Genomic DNA, 18,561 nt, shown 5'->3' on the forward strand with positions numbered 1-18,561 from the left:
TCATACTGCCAATAAATCCCATGCACAGTGAATTCCAACATCTGAATGGCATACTGCAGTATGAATTAAATAATTTTTAGTTCTTTATTTATTTACACAAATGCATTTATTTTCATTTTCTACGGGTGGTTTCAACACAAAGGGTATTTTACACAGCAGATCTCTAATTCAGAAGTCAGTTTGGAGGGCTCGGTTGCTCAAAAAAAACTAAAACTTATTCACTAAGACTAAGTGCTGCCATATCTAGTTTTAAGAATAGCAAGAATGAATCACAAAGTCTAAATGATAAAAGTCATAACTTCACCTAAAAGTCATAAAAAAGAACACTAAAACCCGAGATGCTTAATATACTCACCTTCCTTCAATGAGCCAGGTGCATTTTGTTTTGTATTTGTAATTTCCTGGCCCATCGGTGACATACCCTGAAGGACCAGTGAGTCTGTAAATAAAAAAACAAAGACAAGCATTAGTCTCCAATGGTATTAAGCATTCATAAAGGATTTCCTAAATTTAGAAGATCCGTCATTAGATTTTCATTTACAAGAGTGACAGCTTCTCTTTCAGACTGATGGTATTGTTTCAAACCCGTAGACATGTATGTACCACAACCAGCAAATGAAATTCCCTAATAGAAAAGCTTAAGTTATTCCTAAACTATTGATTTATACAAACTACACTATTCTTCCAAGAAGTTCAGATGAGGTCCGTGGTGCCACCTCTCACCCATTCTGTATATGACTCTTCACAAAGTCCTTGATGACCTCCTGAATGGAGGACTCATCCCCATAACCCTCAAGTGAAAAAATAAGACCTGAATTCTGCATGCATCAAGGGCTGCGTAACTCAGGACAACGTCAGAGCACGGCAGTTTCACTTATTCACCACCTCCAGTAGCACGTTCCCATCCCCATGTCATCTCGTGTTGTGCGATCAAAGTCAAAGAGCTTAGTGGTCCCCACTGTCAGGACAGTGCCAGGACTACCCTACAAACACCCCTTGCCTATAAATAGGAGGAGAAAACTTGACAGTAGCAAAAGACTGTGGAAAAGGACGCGAAAGCAGAAAGTACAGTTGGAATCATTCATCCCAGAACACTCAATATACGCCGGCGCTGAAACCATTAAACATTCAAGATGCCACTGAGAGAGAGAGGGGAATAAAGCCAGTAAGGGACTCACTTCTGTCAACACCTGCAAAACATTGTACAAGGCAAATCCCAGACAACCGCGTTTGTCTCGATATCGCTCGCAGGGCTGTCCAAACAAGCAGCAGCAAACCCAGTCTGGGGCTCAGGAGGGTGTTTGGATGAAAACTTCATAGCAGATTTCAGAGCTTTGCTTAACCTTTGTTGTGGTCCGAAGGAAACTGATATTCATGCTCATTACTTGGAATGTGCATTACTTGTAATAAGTCTGAATACAGGTACTGGAAAGAGTCAGCAAAGTGACGCAAAACCTGCTTTCGCATTTTCCATTACTCCTCCTGGAAATATGACAATGGAACACACATGCACTCTAAGACAAATGAAGGTAGTACTCTACCAGCTGCGGCTGTACCTTCTCCTTTTCACAGATTTTAACAGAGCACGTTTTCTCCAAAGACATGGACAACAGAAAAGACATCACCACACTTCATCAAGGCTGAGGGAGATGGATCTACTAGGAGTTTGGGGTAGCAAATGTGATATATCACTTGGGCTCCCAAAAACAAGGCACCAAGATGGAGAGGGACTTTCTGCAGGAAGTGTAGTGACAGGACAAGGGGCAATGGCTTTAAACTGAAAGAGGGGAGATTTAGATTGACTAAGGAAGAAATTTTTTACACTGAGGGTGGTGAGGCACTGGAACAGGTTGCCCAGAGAAGTTGTGGCTGCCCCATCCCTGGCAGTGTTCAAGGCCAGGTTGGAAGAGGCTTTGAGCAACCTGGTCTAGTGGAAGGTGTCCCTGCCCATGGCAGGGGAGTTGGAACTGGGTGATCTTGAAGGTTCCTTCCAACCCAAACCGTTCTACGATTCAGCATTTTTTGCCTGAGCATAGAGACTGGTAGGAGCATGTATGGGCTGAAGGCAAAACCAAAGGCCAGACCATTGGGATACACGCTCCCATCTCATACGCATCAGTCAAAATATTCTAGATTGGTTTTAACAAAAAGCTGAAGCATAGCAGAAACGGTTGAAAATAAATTACCAGGGAAGGATGATATCAAACAGAAGCAGTATCTGAAGATGTGCAAACACCACGTTCTGGAAGAACACATACTGGCACCTGAAATAGGATTCCTACCTAGAGAGGTTATAAAATCCATCCTCGGAACATGGCTGGAACAAATCACAGCCTTCTGGCAAAATTAAATCGTCCTACTTAAAACATATTTTCAGTAAAACAAAAACACTCTGCAAAATCCAATTTGGCAGAAAAGAGAAGGAAACAAGATCAGAAGTTCCCAAAACCGGTATCTTGGAACCTTTTGCTGTGTCTTTTCCTAGTGATCTGTTAATGTTATCTAATCTTTTTTAAATATTTTGACTGAGTCAAAATGGTTTTGCAGAATCTTTTCCATAGAGCTCTTTTTAAGGTTCATCTCTGATCCAAATCAAAAAGGCAAAACCCACAGATTTTGAAAACCACCACCTTCTTCCTCCATATTAATTCTATAATACTTTTCAACCTCAGAGATTTAGCTTAAGATTTTTAAAAGCTAGTTACTGAAGTTCTGCAGGAGATCTACGTTGAAGGAAGTGAAGAAGCAACTCCAATTTTCAGGAGCACAGGAAGCATCTGTACCTTCTACAGAGACACAGATAGATGTAGATAGAGATTTAGATAAACAAACATGCGCACACACACACATTTGTATTGTAAGGCTTCAACGTCTTCGAAAATTCCAATTACTCATCTCTTGACCAGGAATTTGCAAAAACAGATGGAAATTCTAAGTTGTAGGCAATAACATCTAGACTTTTTGTCCAAAAATTCACCCTTTTGAAAATATTATCTGTGGAAAAGCTAGGAACCAAACCGTATCAACGCTTCAACGCTGACAGCACTTCACATGCAACCAAGAGTAAACAGACTCTAGAAACCTGAGCAAGTCTCACAAGCTAAAAACAACCTTATGCAATCTGCCAAGCTCTCAAAAAGCCGCTGCTCAGAAAACTCTTTGAACAATTTTCTCTGGAAACAATTACTAAATCATTCACCACAGAAACGCTATCAAGAGTGATAGGAAAAAAAGATTAAAATAAAATAATCTCTTTAGTACTGTAGTCTCAGCCATGTCACATCTCGGGGTAGCCGGGGAGGGGGGAGAGCATTTCAACACCAACATAATTCAATCATATTTCAGCAACACAGAAACAAAACACAGGATTTTGTTTTTAAAAAGTAACCGAAGTCAAATTCTCTCGATATGCTATTAGTTAAATACTTATCTGTAAGTTACTCTTGACTCCTTGCTAAGCTTTAGAAGTGGCTGCCATTACAAACAAATACAAGATATTAAAAAAATCAGAGTTGACGTCTGTGAAAGCAAAAGAAATTGGAACTATGTTCTTACGCCACATACTGCCTGGCACGGGCAGGGCATGAGCAGATCTGCGTTACTCTCGCAGAGATGTGCTCCAAGAGAGACAGAAATAAATACTAAGCACTAAAAGCAAACTGAAGCTGGAATTTTATCTTTATATTCCATAGACAAAGCTCAACTGATCTCCCAGCTCTAGTCTAAAAAAGCAAACAAAACCCCTCGTCCTCTCCAACTCGGTCCTGTTTGCGCTATATGTGATGGTGTTTCATTGGGTACTGGTGGGCACTGGTAACTAGGACATGTCCTATACAATGTTTCGGCTTCTTCTGTGAGCAAAGGCTGAGGAAAGGAATACATGAGTAACTTGAGGAGGAAAAGTACTCCAGGAACAAAGTAACTCTGCTATGAAGACAGGCTGAGAGAGTTGGGGCTGTTCAGCCTGGAGAAGGGAAGGCTCTAGGTAGACCTTCCAGCAGCTTTGCAGTACCTAAAGGGGACCTACAAGAAGGCAGGAGAGAGGCTTTTGACAAGGGTGTGTAGTGATAGGACAAGGAGGAATGACTTTAACCTGAAGGATAGTAGATTTTGATTAGATCTAAGGAAGAAATTTTTTACAATGAGGGTGGTGAGGTACTGGAACAGGTTGCCCAGAGGAGTTGTGGATGCCCCATCCCTGGAAGTGTTCAAGGCCAGCTTGGATGAGGTTCTGAATGACCTGGTCTACTGGAAGATATCCCTGCCCATGGCAGAGGGTTTGAAACTAGGTGATTACTAAAGTCTCTTCCAACTCAAACCATTTTATGATTCTACTTCAATTAGGGGCATTTTCATGGCATACACTGGGCTATGCACTAGAACTACTCTCACGATGTACACTAGAAGACTCCTACCTCTGGGTAGCAACGCCATCAGGCTCTGAGGTCATTTGCTTTACTAAATGCTTTGTGCATATTTTTAATTTTATCACTCGGATGCAAAAATCAGACTCCATAAAGTATGGAAAGGTATTGATTCCCATTTTTCTTTGCTAACTTGGTAGTACATGATGCTACTCTACAAGGAGGACTTCTGTACAACTTGGGTGTTACATGTACTACTCTGCAAGAAGCTACACCCTAAGAAAACAAAAGAGCAAGGTCCTTTAAGTATATAAACACGCAGGTGGAAAAAACATACACAAGGCATAGGTAGCACCTACAAAGCCACAATATTGACTTTAAAACATCCAGGGTGGACTGCAATAATTGCAATGATCTCTTTACAAAACTCAGATTTGAAAAATATATACGTATGCTCATGTGCATACATGTACTACTTAAAGCTGTTTCAAACTTTACCAGGTAGCAAGTGTTATGTACAGCTGGTTTAAATTTTTCACTGATTTTTCAAGTGGACTGCAATATTTAAGAACCAAAGGGAAAAAAGGGAGTTAGGGAGCTGAATCTACAGCACATATATTCAAAGGGCTCCAATCTTGTGTGCTGCCTGTTTCAGCTTTTTGTAAGACAAACACAAAAGAGAAGCAATGAAAACGATAAAGATTTCACAAAAGAGAGCCTGCTTCAAAAAGAAATATTTTATGTACAAGAATGCTGTGTATTACTTACTCCCTGCTAGTTCTGGGAGCCCTTGAAAAGCACAACGCCAACACAAGAAAATCAGACAGCAAGCGATGGCATCTCCTGGGTAAAAAGCCAAATCTGAGTATTGAAGCATACTGGATAAATCCATGTGGTTTTTAATAATAACACAAGCAATACTAGCAGCGTGTATTTTTCAAATACAAATCGGTGTACACTGACAAAGCTCCTAAAGAGACATGAACTGCACAACTAGGTGAAGACCCAAAGCTGATATGTCATTACCATCTAATAAATCTGAAGCGATCCTCTTGCTAATACCTGAGCACAAAAAGCCACAAACTTGAGAGCAGCATATAACTTAGGACTAAATCATTTTGTGGCACTTACTTCCAAAGCATTGTGACATTAAAGGCACACTATATGCTGACAAGGAGGTCTTAAAAATACTAATTTTCATCAGGAGTACGAAAGAGACAATGCATGTTGCCTTTTCTTCATTATTCACCAGAAAAGGTAAGAATGCTGGTCTGGTTTATAAAATATCTTAAGCCTTAACCTCTACGAGGTCAGCAATGGATCTCAAAATTGGTTTGTACTGCTTTCAGTAAGAGTTACAGAAGATCTATCAGCGTATTGCCTGCGGAGTTTTAGCACAGCCTTTACAGTAAAAAAAGAAAAAAAAAAAAAGAAAATAAAATAAAAGAAAGAAAACAAACCCCAAAGCCAGTCGTTCATCCTAATTTTGAAGTTGCTAAATCTAGAGACTGATGCAAACAATGAGTTTTCTTCCTCTCTCCCCTTTTCCTCCCCAAGTGTTGCTGTTGCTGCCTCAAGCACATCACAATTAAAAGCCATTGTTTCGGGTAAATTTGAAGTTGAAGCCAATAAAGAAAGGGCTGTTACAGCCTATTACCAGAACAATGGCATTCTAGCTTCAATTGATTAACAATTTAGCTTTGTTCGTTTTCTCAGTAAAGGCACTGAGGTTAAAGGGTATATCCTTCTAGGGTTTGCTACAAGCAAACGCCCTCATTTATAGGCATGGAATAGCGATCTGTCACACAGGGGAGCAGAGGAGCGGATAAACAAAACCTATGCACCTATTTCATGAATTTCTAATGCAGAACAGCTAAATCCCCTCTTCTGCCAGCGAGATGCCACACTACAGGCACAGCCAGGAAGACGGAATTCATTCCATGCCAGGTCTCACACTGATGACATTACCGTAAAATCAAGTTTGGAAAGGGTTTAAACCTGTGCAGCAACAGGTACCTGACCAAGGGCTAGGAACTACTCTGGGTGTATACAGAGACTCTCGCTCATGTCATAGAATCACAGAACGGTTTGGGTTGGAAGGGACCTCAAAGATCATCCAGTTCCAACCCCCCTGCCATGGGCAGGGACACCCTCCACTACACCAGGTTGCTCAAAACCACATCCAACCTGGCCTTGAACACTTCCAGGGATGGGGCAGCCACAACTTCTCTGGGAAACCTGGTCCAGTGCCTCACCATCCTCAGACAGAAGAATTTCTTCCTTAGAGCTAATCTAAATCTCCCCTCTTTCAGTTTAAAGCCATTGCCCCTTGTCTTGTCACTACACACCCTTGTCCAAAGCCCCTCTCCAGCTTTCCTGTAGCCCCTTTAGGCACTGGAAAGCTGCTAGAAGGTCTCCCCGGAGCCTTCTCTTCTCCAGGCTGAACAACCCCAACTCTCTCAGCCTGTCTCCATAGCAGAGGTGCTCCAGCCCTCGGATCATCTTGGTGGCCTCCTCTGGACCCGCTCCAACAGCTCATGTCCTTCTGATGTTGAGGGACCCCAGAGCTGAACGCAGCACTGCAGGTGGGGTCTCACGAGAGCAGAGCAGAGGGGCAGAATCCTCTCCCTTCACCTGCTGGCCACGCTGCTTTGGATGCAGCCCAGGACATGTCCAAAGCCCTCACTACAACTGAGATAACACACCTACTACTTCAGATGAGTAAACTCATGCAAAAGTCACTGCTGCCACCATAACCCGAGCAATGTCTTATCTGATCACCTTAACTCTACAACTAACAGTGCAAAGTTACTGCTCATTCTTTCTAACACTTTTTCAGTTAGTCCTCCACAGTGTTAAGGCACCAGTTTCTGCATCAGCTTGAAGACAGCTCTACCCTGTGATTTCCCAGACTCCTGAGGTTAGAGCTTCTGGATGGTGCTACCCTCTCTTCAAGAAGCAGCTCAGCTCATGTCCTCCTCCTCAGGCGGTTGCAGGTTGACACAAGACATGACCTAATATCAATGGGGACACTCCTTAACATTTCCAGCAAAGAAGCCCTCAAGCAATACCCATCAAGCCACGAGCTGCACAAAGTGGAGGTGATGGTGCCTCTCAGTAGTTTGCTACAACTCCAGCTGATATGAACACTCAATGTGAAAAATAAGAGCTCAAAATCCCCATAATAATGTCATCTATTGCCACACTCTGCAACAGAGAGGCAGACAGCCATGAAATCCCTACAAAATCTGATGACTTTGCAAACAAACAGCATCATTCTCACAGTAACACGCTGCTATTCCAGCACTTGGAAAATCATCCTCCTCTGCATTGCCTTCATCAGGGTCTTCCTCCCAGAGACGATCAGGTGTTTCAAGGTCACTCTGCACCACTCTGCCTATCTCACCATGGCAAAGAGGTCAGAGAGGAGTGACAAGCACCCTCTATGCTTAATAGCTTCAGTTTTCATCCCACTTTCCATGGTACAGTTGAATTGATGCTAATGAGCTGTATTGCTTTGATAAATAAATAAACCGAATGACTGACACAGTTAATTTGATACGGGAAACACTGTTTCTTCAAAGGAAAGGATTGGCTTCGCCCTTCTGTGGGAGATATGTAAAAATATGGAAAGTGATTTCCTGGCTGCTGATCAGAGATAAGGGCAGAGCCTGAAAAGCCCAGCCAGGTCTGCGAGAGGATGCTCAGAGAAATTGCAGCAGGTAAAACGTATCACCGCCAGCCTCTCCTGCCTGATTCACAACCTGCTGCACTGATGCTTCCAAACCTGCTAAATCCCTCTTTGCTCCTGAAAAACGCACCTTGATTTGACAAGCTGCCACACTCCACAGACGACTGAACGACCACCGACAGCCTGAGAGAGCTCAGGAGGTCCAAATGCTGCTACAAGTCTGAAAAATCATTAAGTCAACATGCTACAACCAAATCTTTTCAAACATGGACTCTCTCCTATTGGCCACCACTATCTCCACTGGGCTCCCAACCTTGACACAGGGTCCCAGCTTCTGCTCTTTTACTGTCACCAAACACAAATGCCATTGAAGTCTTCTCTCTAGAGGTCGACTGGTGCCTCTGCCATTATCCCACTGGAGCTGCCAGCTGTTTTTGGCTTCACCAGCAGTGCCGATCTTGAAACATGTCCCTTCCTCAACTTACATAAGCTGAGCCACACCTGGAGCTCCTCCCAGTTGTCTAGTTATTCCTTTAAAGTTTTGCTTGCCCAACCAGCTCTACTGCAGTGGAAGGAGAGGAATTTCAAAGACTATTCATCTAGAAACGCACTTCAGCTCCTCTTTATGGAAGAGGTTTGCTTTCTATTACTCTACAAATAGAGAAGTTATCATAGTAAGTAAGCGAATTATATGCAGGGAGAAACCGTTTGACAAGACATCAAATTACCTTCCCACAACACCCAGGCAACAGAAACACGAAGGAAAAGCCGACTTCCCTCCTCCAACCCCACTTCCTCATGTCAGAAGCACTGGGAAAAAGAAAACTGTGCGGGATCCCAAAACACCTGCGTTTCACCACTGTTTCACAACGACTGGTTAGAGACACTGCCTTGTAATAACATCTGCGTTTGGGTGCACCAGGAATGCACTGCAGCTCCACCTGATCTTCTTGCCTTGAAGCTTCTCCAGCTATTAAATTCAAACTGAAAATATCCTGAATTTACATTCCTGTCTATCTTCCTGAATCTTTAATTCCAGCGCCATCTGAGAGACCACAAAACAACACTGCTCACTGCATAACCTCAGCTTTATCTCTGTCAAACCAAACATCCAAGCTGCAGTGTGAATATTAGTATTATTGTGCACCTTCGCTACCGTAAATTCTTCTCCCCATTAAAATTTACTAAGGAAAACAAAGAATAAAATTATTGTAATCATTGCATCACAGGAGCAACTTCTTCACAAAAGCAGTGTTTTGTAAGTGCAGATTTCATAGAATCACAGAACAGTTTGGGTTGGAAGGGACCTTAAAGACCATCTAGTTCCAGCCTCCCTGCCATGGGCAAAGACACCTTCCACTAGATCACGTTGCTCAAAGCCTCATCCAACCTGGCCTTGAACATTTCCAGGAATGGGTCAGCCACAGCTTCTCTGGGCAAGGCCTTCCCCTGCCTCACCACCTCACCAATTTCCATGGCTTTGCTCTACTCTCTCTATATTACCTTTGATCTCTGCCTCCATACCGCAACAAATCCGCTCTTGATTATAGGTCCTTTTTTCTTCAAAACTCTTTCTCCAGTCCTTGTATTATATGCAGAAACATTACCATGACAAAAGGCCACCTCATGACGTCCCCTTGAAGCCCACCTTTATCCAACACTCGTACCTGAGACAACGGCCACGCAGATGGTGTACGCTACAACAGTTGTCTATTAAGCTGATCTAACAGTTGCACTATGCTTTCCCCATCTGTTCACAAATCCATTTATTGGATCTTGGCCTAGTTCTTTGAAATAAAGATAATTTAGCTGCAAGTGTTTGTAACGCCTAGAAACACTTGACTCTCATCCTTCACTGGTGGTCCTGAAATGCTCCTGGAATTTGGAGCAATAAGTTGTCGGCTTCACGCCAGGCAGGAGGAGATAACAGCGCCAAGCAGAGGCAAATAAAACTCACACATCGGAAACTTTGCAGCAGAAAAAAGAATTTATCAGCCCCTCTCTTTCCCTTGCACACAACAAATCCTTACAAGCTTTGGCCAAGAGCCCTTGCAAACAGTCTCACCCCACGCGAATTCCCTCAGCATCACCCAAAACTCAACACGCTGCCAGACAGAAGGAAGGAGAAAGCACATTATTGTGATCGTCAAAGAGAATCATCAAAGGTTAATGACGAAAGATCTCCAGAGCCAGAGAGGTCCCATCAAGGTCTACCACTGAAAGATCAAAAACCAATTCATTGCATTAGATGATCCAGCCTGACTTCAAATAATATATAAGACATACATTATAACCTATGCTTAAATAAAGTATATCTTCTAAGAAAAAAATATTTTTTCTGAATATACTCAGAAACACTAAAAAACCTTCTCATTTATTTATTTTTTCTTAATTTGAGTCCAAGTTCCAGTTCGCATTTACCAAGCTTTAGCGGCAATCATTAAGGTTTTGTTTACTTTTCTAGAGGGGGTGAGGGTAGAATCCTTTATTATTTAAATTCATAAACCCATTCTGGAGGGTGGTATTTTCCCTTTTTAAAAAATACAGTGTTGCACTACTTAAATTCTGGTTAGAAACTAAAAATATAACCAATTCTACACAACATTCTAGTTTAGTAATTTCTGCTTGCATCATCTGTATTGATATGTGCAAGGTTTCCAACTCATACTGGGGTAAAATACAATCAGTGTAACTTTAACAGAAAAGGATCTACACACATATTTGGTCTACGCAGAACCTTAAACTAACTTCACACATATCTAGCCAATTTTTTTCCAGATCTTGCTAGCTCGAAGGTGTAATAATCTACCAAAAAAAAAACCTTTTTTTTTTTTTTTACAAATGAGCTATTTTAGACCATTTCAAGACGCACTTCTGATTCCAGCAATTTGAATCCAATTTTCTAGCAGTCAACATCTTTTCACTCATTATTCTGCCCTCCCTTCTGTTTGAAAAGTTAATTGTGATTCACTCTCAATTGCAAATAGCACACGAGGTCTGTTGGATGATTTTTCAGCACTTTCCCAAAATTAGAAACATTCAATTAGTCAAAAACGTATCTTAAGTATATGTACAAGCATTTAAATTGCAGTACACCGCACCTGTGTACCTTGTAAATAAGGCATTGTAATTAAAATTTTTAAAGCACATGCTCAGAATTGACAGACACGTCAATATTCTCCTCCAGTTGAAGAGCACTTTACTCTGATGAGCTTTCAAGTTACCAGTCCTACCTTTAAACCCAGGCAAAAGCGTTCACCGGTGGGACCGGTGCTGTACTGCGAATGAAACGAGGCTGAGGTGCCAACTTAACCTTCCTGCCAGCAGGAAGGTGGCTGGAAGTAAAGAAATAAATGGAGTTTTAAGGCCCTCCCCCACGGAGCAGTGGACCATCGTCCTGCTGCACTTTGCTAAGACATACGCAGAAACCCAAGTCTTCACAAGGAAAGTAAAATCAGCAGCAGCAATCCCTTCCCCTTTCCAACACTACCTATGAAACAGCTGCCCAATTCTTCCTGACCATTGCCCCCAAAATACTCCATCTGAACCCTCAGGAAGCACGTTTAAAGTCCAGCCTAGCTGCAAACTAGCCCCCCTCCGTCACTGCCGATTTCTAGGCCAAATGTAGAGCGTGGCACCTGCCAGCAGCATTTACAGAAAAGCTCAAGCCAAAAATCAGTTGGTTTTGCAGCAAAAAAAGGAAACTGAAAATACTGAGACATCCTATAAATAAATATCACAGCCTGACCCACTTTCCTAATAGGGATAGAAATAATTTCTTTTATTTCCTGCCTGACATTCAAAAATTTCTAAGCTACTACATATCAGTGTTACCTGCTGGGAAAATTGTTCCTAAAAGTAAAAAAAAAAAATTGTTAGAAAACAGCTTGGTATAAAGTTTAACTTCCACTTGGTCCCAACCAGAAAAAAAGAATTTTGACACACATTCTCAGGTGTAAAGCATTGAATCATAGAATGATTTGAGTTGGAAGGGACCTTCAAGATCATCCAGTTCCAACCTCCCTGCTGTGGGCAGGGACACCTTCCACTACACCAGGTTGCTCAAAGCCTCATCCAACCTGGCCTTGAACACTTCCAGGGATGGGGCAGCCACAACTTCTCTGGGAAACCTGGTCCAGTGCCTCATCACTCTCAGAGTAAAAAATTTCTTCTTTAGATCTAATCTAAATCTCCCCTCTTTCAGTCTAAAGCCATTGCCCCTTATCCTGTCACTCCATGCTCTTGTTCAAAGCCCCTCCCCAGATTTTTCGTAGCCCCTTTAGGTACTGGAAGGCTGCTGGAAGGTCTCCCCAGAGCCTTCTCTTCTCCAGGCTGAACAACCCCAACTCTCTCAGCCTGCCTCCATAGCAGAGGTGCTCCAGCCCTCAGATCGTCTTCGTGGCCTCCTCTGGACCCGCTCCAACAAAAAATAATAAATATAATAATAAAGTATGTCTCAAGACCCAGACAGGGTTTTGTGAACCTACAGAATGACAATCTATAACATTTTTCAGCAGGTTTCTAGCCGAAGCAACACAAAGAAGGTCATGCAAAGAGCACAGAATCAATATGTAAAGATAAATCCAGGCTGGAACGTGTGTTTCGGGCAGCCCGGGTTTGTTTACATGGATTTGTTGCTGCAATAGTTTTTACTGAATATTCACAAGAGCTCCTACATCCAATAAAATGCAACGAGTGGCACAGTTCCTTATTCTGCTTCCTGACACCGGTGACATATCAATGCAGCATTTGACAACTAAGCATCCAAAACCAAACTTGGAAGAAAATATTATATTTATTAATAAAACAGACTTTCAGACAACATAGTAATCTAATTATACCTTGATAAATATGCTATTAAGGAAGCTGCTCTCAAGGATGCCACTGGTACGAATAACGTAATATCCATAGAAGTCCTCGTAAGCACTGAACATTAAATTTAAACTTCTGAGAACGAGACAAGTGTGGTCCTCTAGAAATAAAGGATACATGCTCACATCACACAAGGATATATTGTCCGCCCCCAAAATATCTTTCTGCTTACGCGTGTCACCTCAAAGAACGAAAGAGAAGTAAATATTATTTGGCTTTAAGGACGGGACAGAGGAGGAATTAACTGGGAGGAGGTGAGAAGATCACAGAGCACCAATAACAAAAAGAACTCAACCTTTTCCATCTGTACAATCTTCTAAAATCTGATTGAAATATTCCGTTCTGCACCTCATTTCAGCGAATTCTGCTCCCAGACATATCTCTCCAGCCACATGAGCTCTCCTTCCTAACAGTCCCTCCCGCATGCACAGCTGAAAAATTACGAACGCTCATTCAACCGGGGACGACGACGGCTGGCTCACACCTCACAGGGGTGCACCCAGCTCACTGGTGATTCCTGCCCGCGGAGTCTGCTCTTTGTTTCCAGCTCTGTTCCCCTCCCGCTGAACATCTTTCAGCACCTGCAGAAGCAACTGGTAACCAGCACCTACCTTCAGAACATGAATACACAACATTTATCTTAAGACTGCCAATATCCAGGAGAGAAAAAGATGGGAACAAAAAGCTTTCTTTTCTTATTTCTGGTTTTACAGGGACTTCTCGTTTCCACATACATATTGGTACAGAATTGTAATCACCTTCCATAAACACTTAGTATTCCTTTTCCCCTCCCCTTACATCTTCTATTTTAAGCCAGCTGTTCCTCTATCCCATGGACTGCTGTGCTGTGCTAGATTCTTCACCATAGCAAGAAAACAGAAAGATTTGCAACCCTATGCAAAAAAGCATGAGTGGTATTTTCCCAAAATGACTCATTTTTAATGAAAGCAATTTCGCATCAAGTAGAAAAAAAGGAGCTAAATATTGAATACTTCAAGTATTTAATCAAGGCAGATGTAACAGCTTCCCTGAGAAGTTCCCCTTTGTTAAGTGGAACAAAACTCAAAAATAAAGAAAAATCCAGATGACTCGAGTTTAGGCAGGACTACGTTCACACACTAAAAATGCAAACACCGAGCGCTCGTAGAGCTATGTGTTCTCACTCCTCTCGTGCTTCTGCTGCAGCAGTGTGCTGGGCTCGTCTACACGATACGCCCCCCAACTGCTACCCAAATAGGTTACATACCAACATGAAAAAACCTGGCATTAAGATGGCAAACGAAAAAGACTTGAACTGTAAGGCTCCTCAAGAATTAATTCGCTCTCGAAACGCACACCTATATATTAACACCCACCTGTACGTTCCACTTGGCACCAGCAGTGCTGATGCTCCAGGTCAGCGTGATGCAGCCATACGTTCGGCGAGCATAAAAACCCACCTACCCAAACCCTCCGGTGCGCAGATTTTTATTAGAAGTCGTTAAACGACTGGTGAAATTCCTCTGATGGAGCCCACAAATTCGATGAACTCTACGGACGCTCGACGAATCCTTCGTTTAGTCGCCACCATAAGGAAATAGTTTTTCATACGATGCCATACGAGATGGGAAGACACCTGCTCCAGTTTACACCCAAATACGGAGCCAGTATCCCAGTTTAGTGAATGAAGAAAAGGCCAGGCTTCACGCAGATTTAGTTAAATCATTTTAATCCTTAAAATGAAAACTTTCTGCTGCTGGCACAGATCGGTGTAACCACACTCAGCTTACTCCACTAGCTAGCCTAAGCTTTTCCACCAGTTTCTTGCAGGAACGAAGTGAACTCATGCCATTTAAACCACCCCAATGTTTATTTAAGAGCCTGAGAAAACAAACCAAATGTGGAAGACATCCAGTAACCCAACAGCTCTGAACTCAAGGAGGTGAAGAGCTGGCGTGATTTTCAAATACCAGAGTGTGTTTGTCAGTCTTGCTGTGACCAGCGAGTATAAATCCCTTAGGAAAAGGGGTGGGTTTAGCCACCATAAACCGCTACGCTTTATTAAACGCGTCTGCACAATAAATTTTACAATCCGTATCAGATATTTCCTAACCCACCAAGACAGATTCTTGGCTATTAAAACACTGAGTCTCACTTCCTTACCAGGATGGAAGAAACAACAAGAAAACTCACCTTAAAAAAAAAAAAATCCTTCCAAAGAATAGACATTTTCAAGCGTATTTCAATCCAGCAAAGACTATGAGAAACCATTTTATTTTTGGAATAAACATTGAAAATTTGGCAACAACGCACTCATTGGTACATAATGCAGAATTTATGGTTTGTGTCAATGCCGCCTTAGCAACAGGCTCACTACAATATCTTTATAACCCAAGATCTGTTCGCATTTCTTTACACAGTAAGTAGCTCTTGGGTGTTTGTCTATGAAATAACTCAACGGTGAGGGGAAGGTCACAACCACCAGCCTACTGATTCCTCAGTTGCGGAGGTAGATATGGATACGTGTTGGAGGTTTTTTTTCCTCTTTTCTGGTAGTACGGCAGCATCAAACGTACCACTCTCTTGATTATCACTGCAGAGCAAAGGAATCCTCCCTTTTTAAAAAAAAAAAAAAAATCCCCCCAAAAAACTCACCACAACTCCAACAGATAAACTACTTAACAAACATCGGGATCAATCCAGAAAATAACACCGTCGTGGGCGTCCTTCAAGGGCAGGAGCGGCTGCGGGTGCTCCGGAGCAGCGGGTCTGCAGAGCTTGAAGCCGCCCAGCATAGAGCCAAATTCCCCAAGGGAAGGCGTAGCTGCAAAAATCATCGCTTCCATCTCCACGTCTGCCATATGCACCTTTTGCATTGCCTCTCAGATAATTTAGAAAGGAGTTATTCTTGGACAGTAGCGGGGAAAAAATGAAATTCCATCTGCTCCCAACAGATTTGTAACAACAAAAACAAAGACAGCGGCTCAATGCTACTTATGCAAAGTTTTGAGATAACCCCTCACTTCTCTACCAAGCTGAGCATGATTTACAGGCCACCTCTCAACTAACCATCTCAAAAAAAAAAAACATCCCGCCTCCTTATTTAGAATTTAGTCATCACAAATTCTTTCTTCACTCTGGTAACATCCATAGGAAAAGCACATTTGCACTATCAAGGAATTCTACACAAAATTTTCCTCTGTCAATTTTTTTTTTTAATTAAGAAAAACAGGAAAGGAAAAGGTTTTGCCTCGTTCCAGTTTCTCAGTTAGCTTCTTGCACTTTCATTTAGTTACCTCTATTCATAACTAAGATGCCTCAAAACATTTCTTGTAAGAGAAGCACCATCCACATACAGTAAATACCTTTAAGCCCTGTAATAAAAAGTTCATTCCTGCCTTAAAATTGCTGAAACCAAGACGTGACACTTTAATGTACCTTATTATGAAGGATTAAGAGAACAACTCACGTGGAGTCCTTTGGAGCAAAAAGCAATAACCCACTTCACATCGAGTGCTTCCCTCCGGCACGCTCAAACACTGCTGCATTATCTGCCCGGCCATGCTCTGCGTCCGTAGGAAGGATTTCAAGGTGTTGATGTGACTTGTGCATCTACGAGGCTGTTTTCCTCTTGACTATACTATTATTCCTGGTTCAAAGCAGCCCTCTGCCCTGCTATCGGGCTGATGAATGCTCACAGGCATAGCATTGAGGGCAATCTTGGTGTCTTAGTACTCATTTCTGCCACTTAACACAATAAATACCAAACTTCACGTTATTAAAAGGAGGAAATTTCAAGCTGAATACTTTCCAGACCTAACCACAGAGGTATCAATGAATCATAAGGTCACTAACTTCCTCTCATCTACTGTGCTTTAAATTAATCTGTCAGAGGTAATTTATGGAACAAGGCATAAGAAGTAAAGCAATCACGGTAATAAATTCCTCTTTGACACATGAAAAATATAAAGGTACCAGTCACTGAATGTAACAGTTTTCAGGAATCATTTTGTTCTTATGCTCAAACTATCTGTGCAAAGGTATAAATAAAATCTCACGTGGATGGTGCCTTTTTAAGTTTAAAGGCAGTCGGATGTATCTAACAGACTTGGTACTTGCAGTCACTGCTGATACAGTGAAGAAGTTTCATAACGGATCCCACAAACTTTTTAACTATGGTCTCCAAAATCCTCATACGCAGTGCTTTCAAAATCATAGAATGGTTCGGATTGGAAGGGACCTTAAGGATCATGATCTAGATGATCTTTGAGGTCCCTTCCAACCCTAACCATTCTATGATTCTATGATTCTATCATCTAGTTCCAACCTCCCTGCCGTGGGCAGGGACACCCTCCACGACACCAGGTTACTCAAAGCCTCATCCAACCTGGCCTTGAACACTTCCAGGGATGGGGCAGCCACAGCTTCTCTGGGAAACCTGGTCCAGTGCCTCACCACCCTCAAAGGGAAGAATTTGTTCCTTAGATCTAATCGAAATCTCCCCTCTTTCAGTTCAAAGCCATTGCCCTGTGTCCTGTCACTACACACCCTTGTCCAAAGACCCTCTCCAAGCTTTCTTGTAGCCCCTTTAGGTACTGGAAGGCTGCTGGAAGGTCTCCCCTGAGTCTTCTCTTTTCCAAGCTGAATGGCCCCAACTCTCTCAGCCTGTCTCCATAGCAGAGGTGCTCCAGCCCTCGGATCATCTTCGTGGCCCTCCTCTGGACCTGCTCCAGCAGCTCCATGTCCTTCTTGTATTGGGGACCCCAGAGCTGAACACAGTGTTCCAGGTAAAGTCCCAGGAGAGCAGAGGGGCAGAATCCCCTCCCTCGAACCGCTGGCCACGCTGCTTTGGATGCAGCCCAGGACACGGTTGGCTTTCTGGGCTGCCAGCGCACATTGCTGGCTCATGTTGAGCTTCTGATCAACCAGCACTATGTGCACAAAATGCCCAATAAAAACATAAAAATGACAGCGGCACAATCTTTTCTCGGAAATCTTAAAACTCAAGATGCCCAATGTCAGAGCATCTCTGAGCAACCTGAGTATCAGGACCACAAAACCCTTGACTGAGTGGGGTTCCCATAGTCCAGGTCATGCCAGAGCCCTTTTATACTTGAATACAGAGCTGCAACCTCAAAAAGCAAACGACTTTCAGAGAAAAGCAGATGGAAAAGGGATGCTTAGCTCTCAGGTGCATCACAGGTCGGGATGAGGTCTGGGACGATGGAGAGCTTGTCACTGCAGACCTCTGCAAGGCCAAGCAAGACAAGGATCGAGATCCAACTTGTTTTTCCCCTTCGTCCCACCTACAGAAACAGATGCTTTCTTGCCTGCCAAGAGCTCTGCGGTACTATTTTGAGCTTTTTGCATCTCATTATTTATTTATTAAAGCCTGATTTGGGAAAAGGGAGACAAAACTCATTCAAAGCATTTGGGTTTTATTTAGATTAAGCCAGGCTGTTCAAACTGGCTTGCAGTCAAATTGTTCCACTAATTACAAACCCTATTTTAGAGAAAGTGGAAGTATCCCAGTTAGATTCTCCAGCTGCGTAACCCTTTACTTAGGGAGTATGTTTCTCATCTCAGGAAGTTTAACAAGCAGAGTTCGAAGCATCCGACAATTGTCAAACCATGAAACGCTGTTCCCCAGGAAAA

General features: G+C 42.6%; 1 protein-coding gene across 1 annotated transcript in view; it reads right to left on the reverse strand.

Annotated features, from left to right (window-relative positions):
- Nucleotides 1-18,561, reverse strand: part of ATRN (attractin) — a 165,901-nt gene that overhangs the window by 131,603 nt on the left and 15,737 nt on the right. Inside the window, exon 2 of the mRNA XM_086611323.1 lies at nucleotides 356-439. Coding sequence (XP_086467449.1) covers nucleotides 356-439 — 84 coding nt within the window. The remainder of the gene's footprint in view (nucleotides 1-355; nucleotides 440-18,561) is intronic.

This window comes from Tauraco erythrolophus, chromosome 5, assembly GCF_009769465.1.
Source record: "Tauraco erythrolophus isolate bTauEry1 chromosome 5, bTauEry1.pri, whole genome shotgun sequence".
Taxonomy (NCBI): domain Eukaryota; kingdom Metazoa; phylum Chordata; class Aves; order Musophagiformes; family Musophagidae; genus Tauraco; species Tauraco erythrolophus.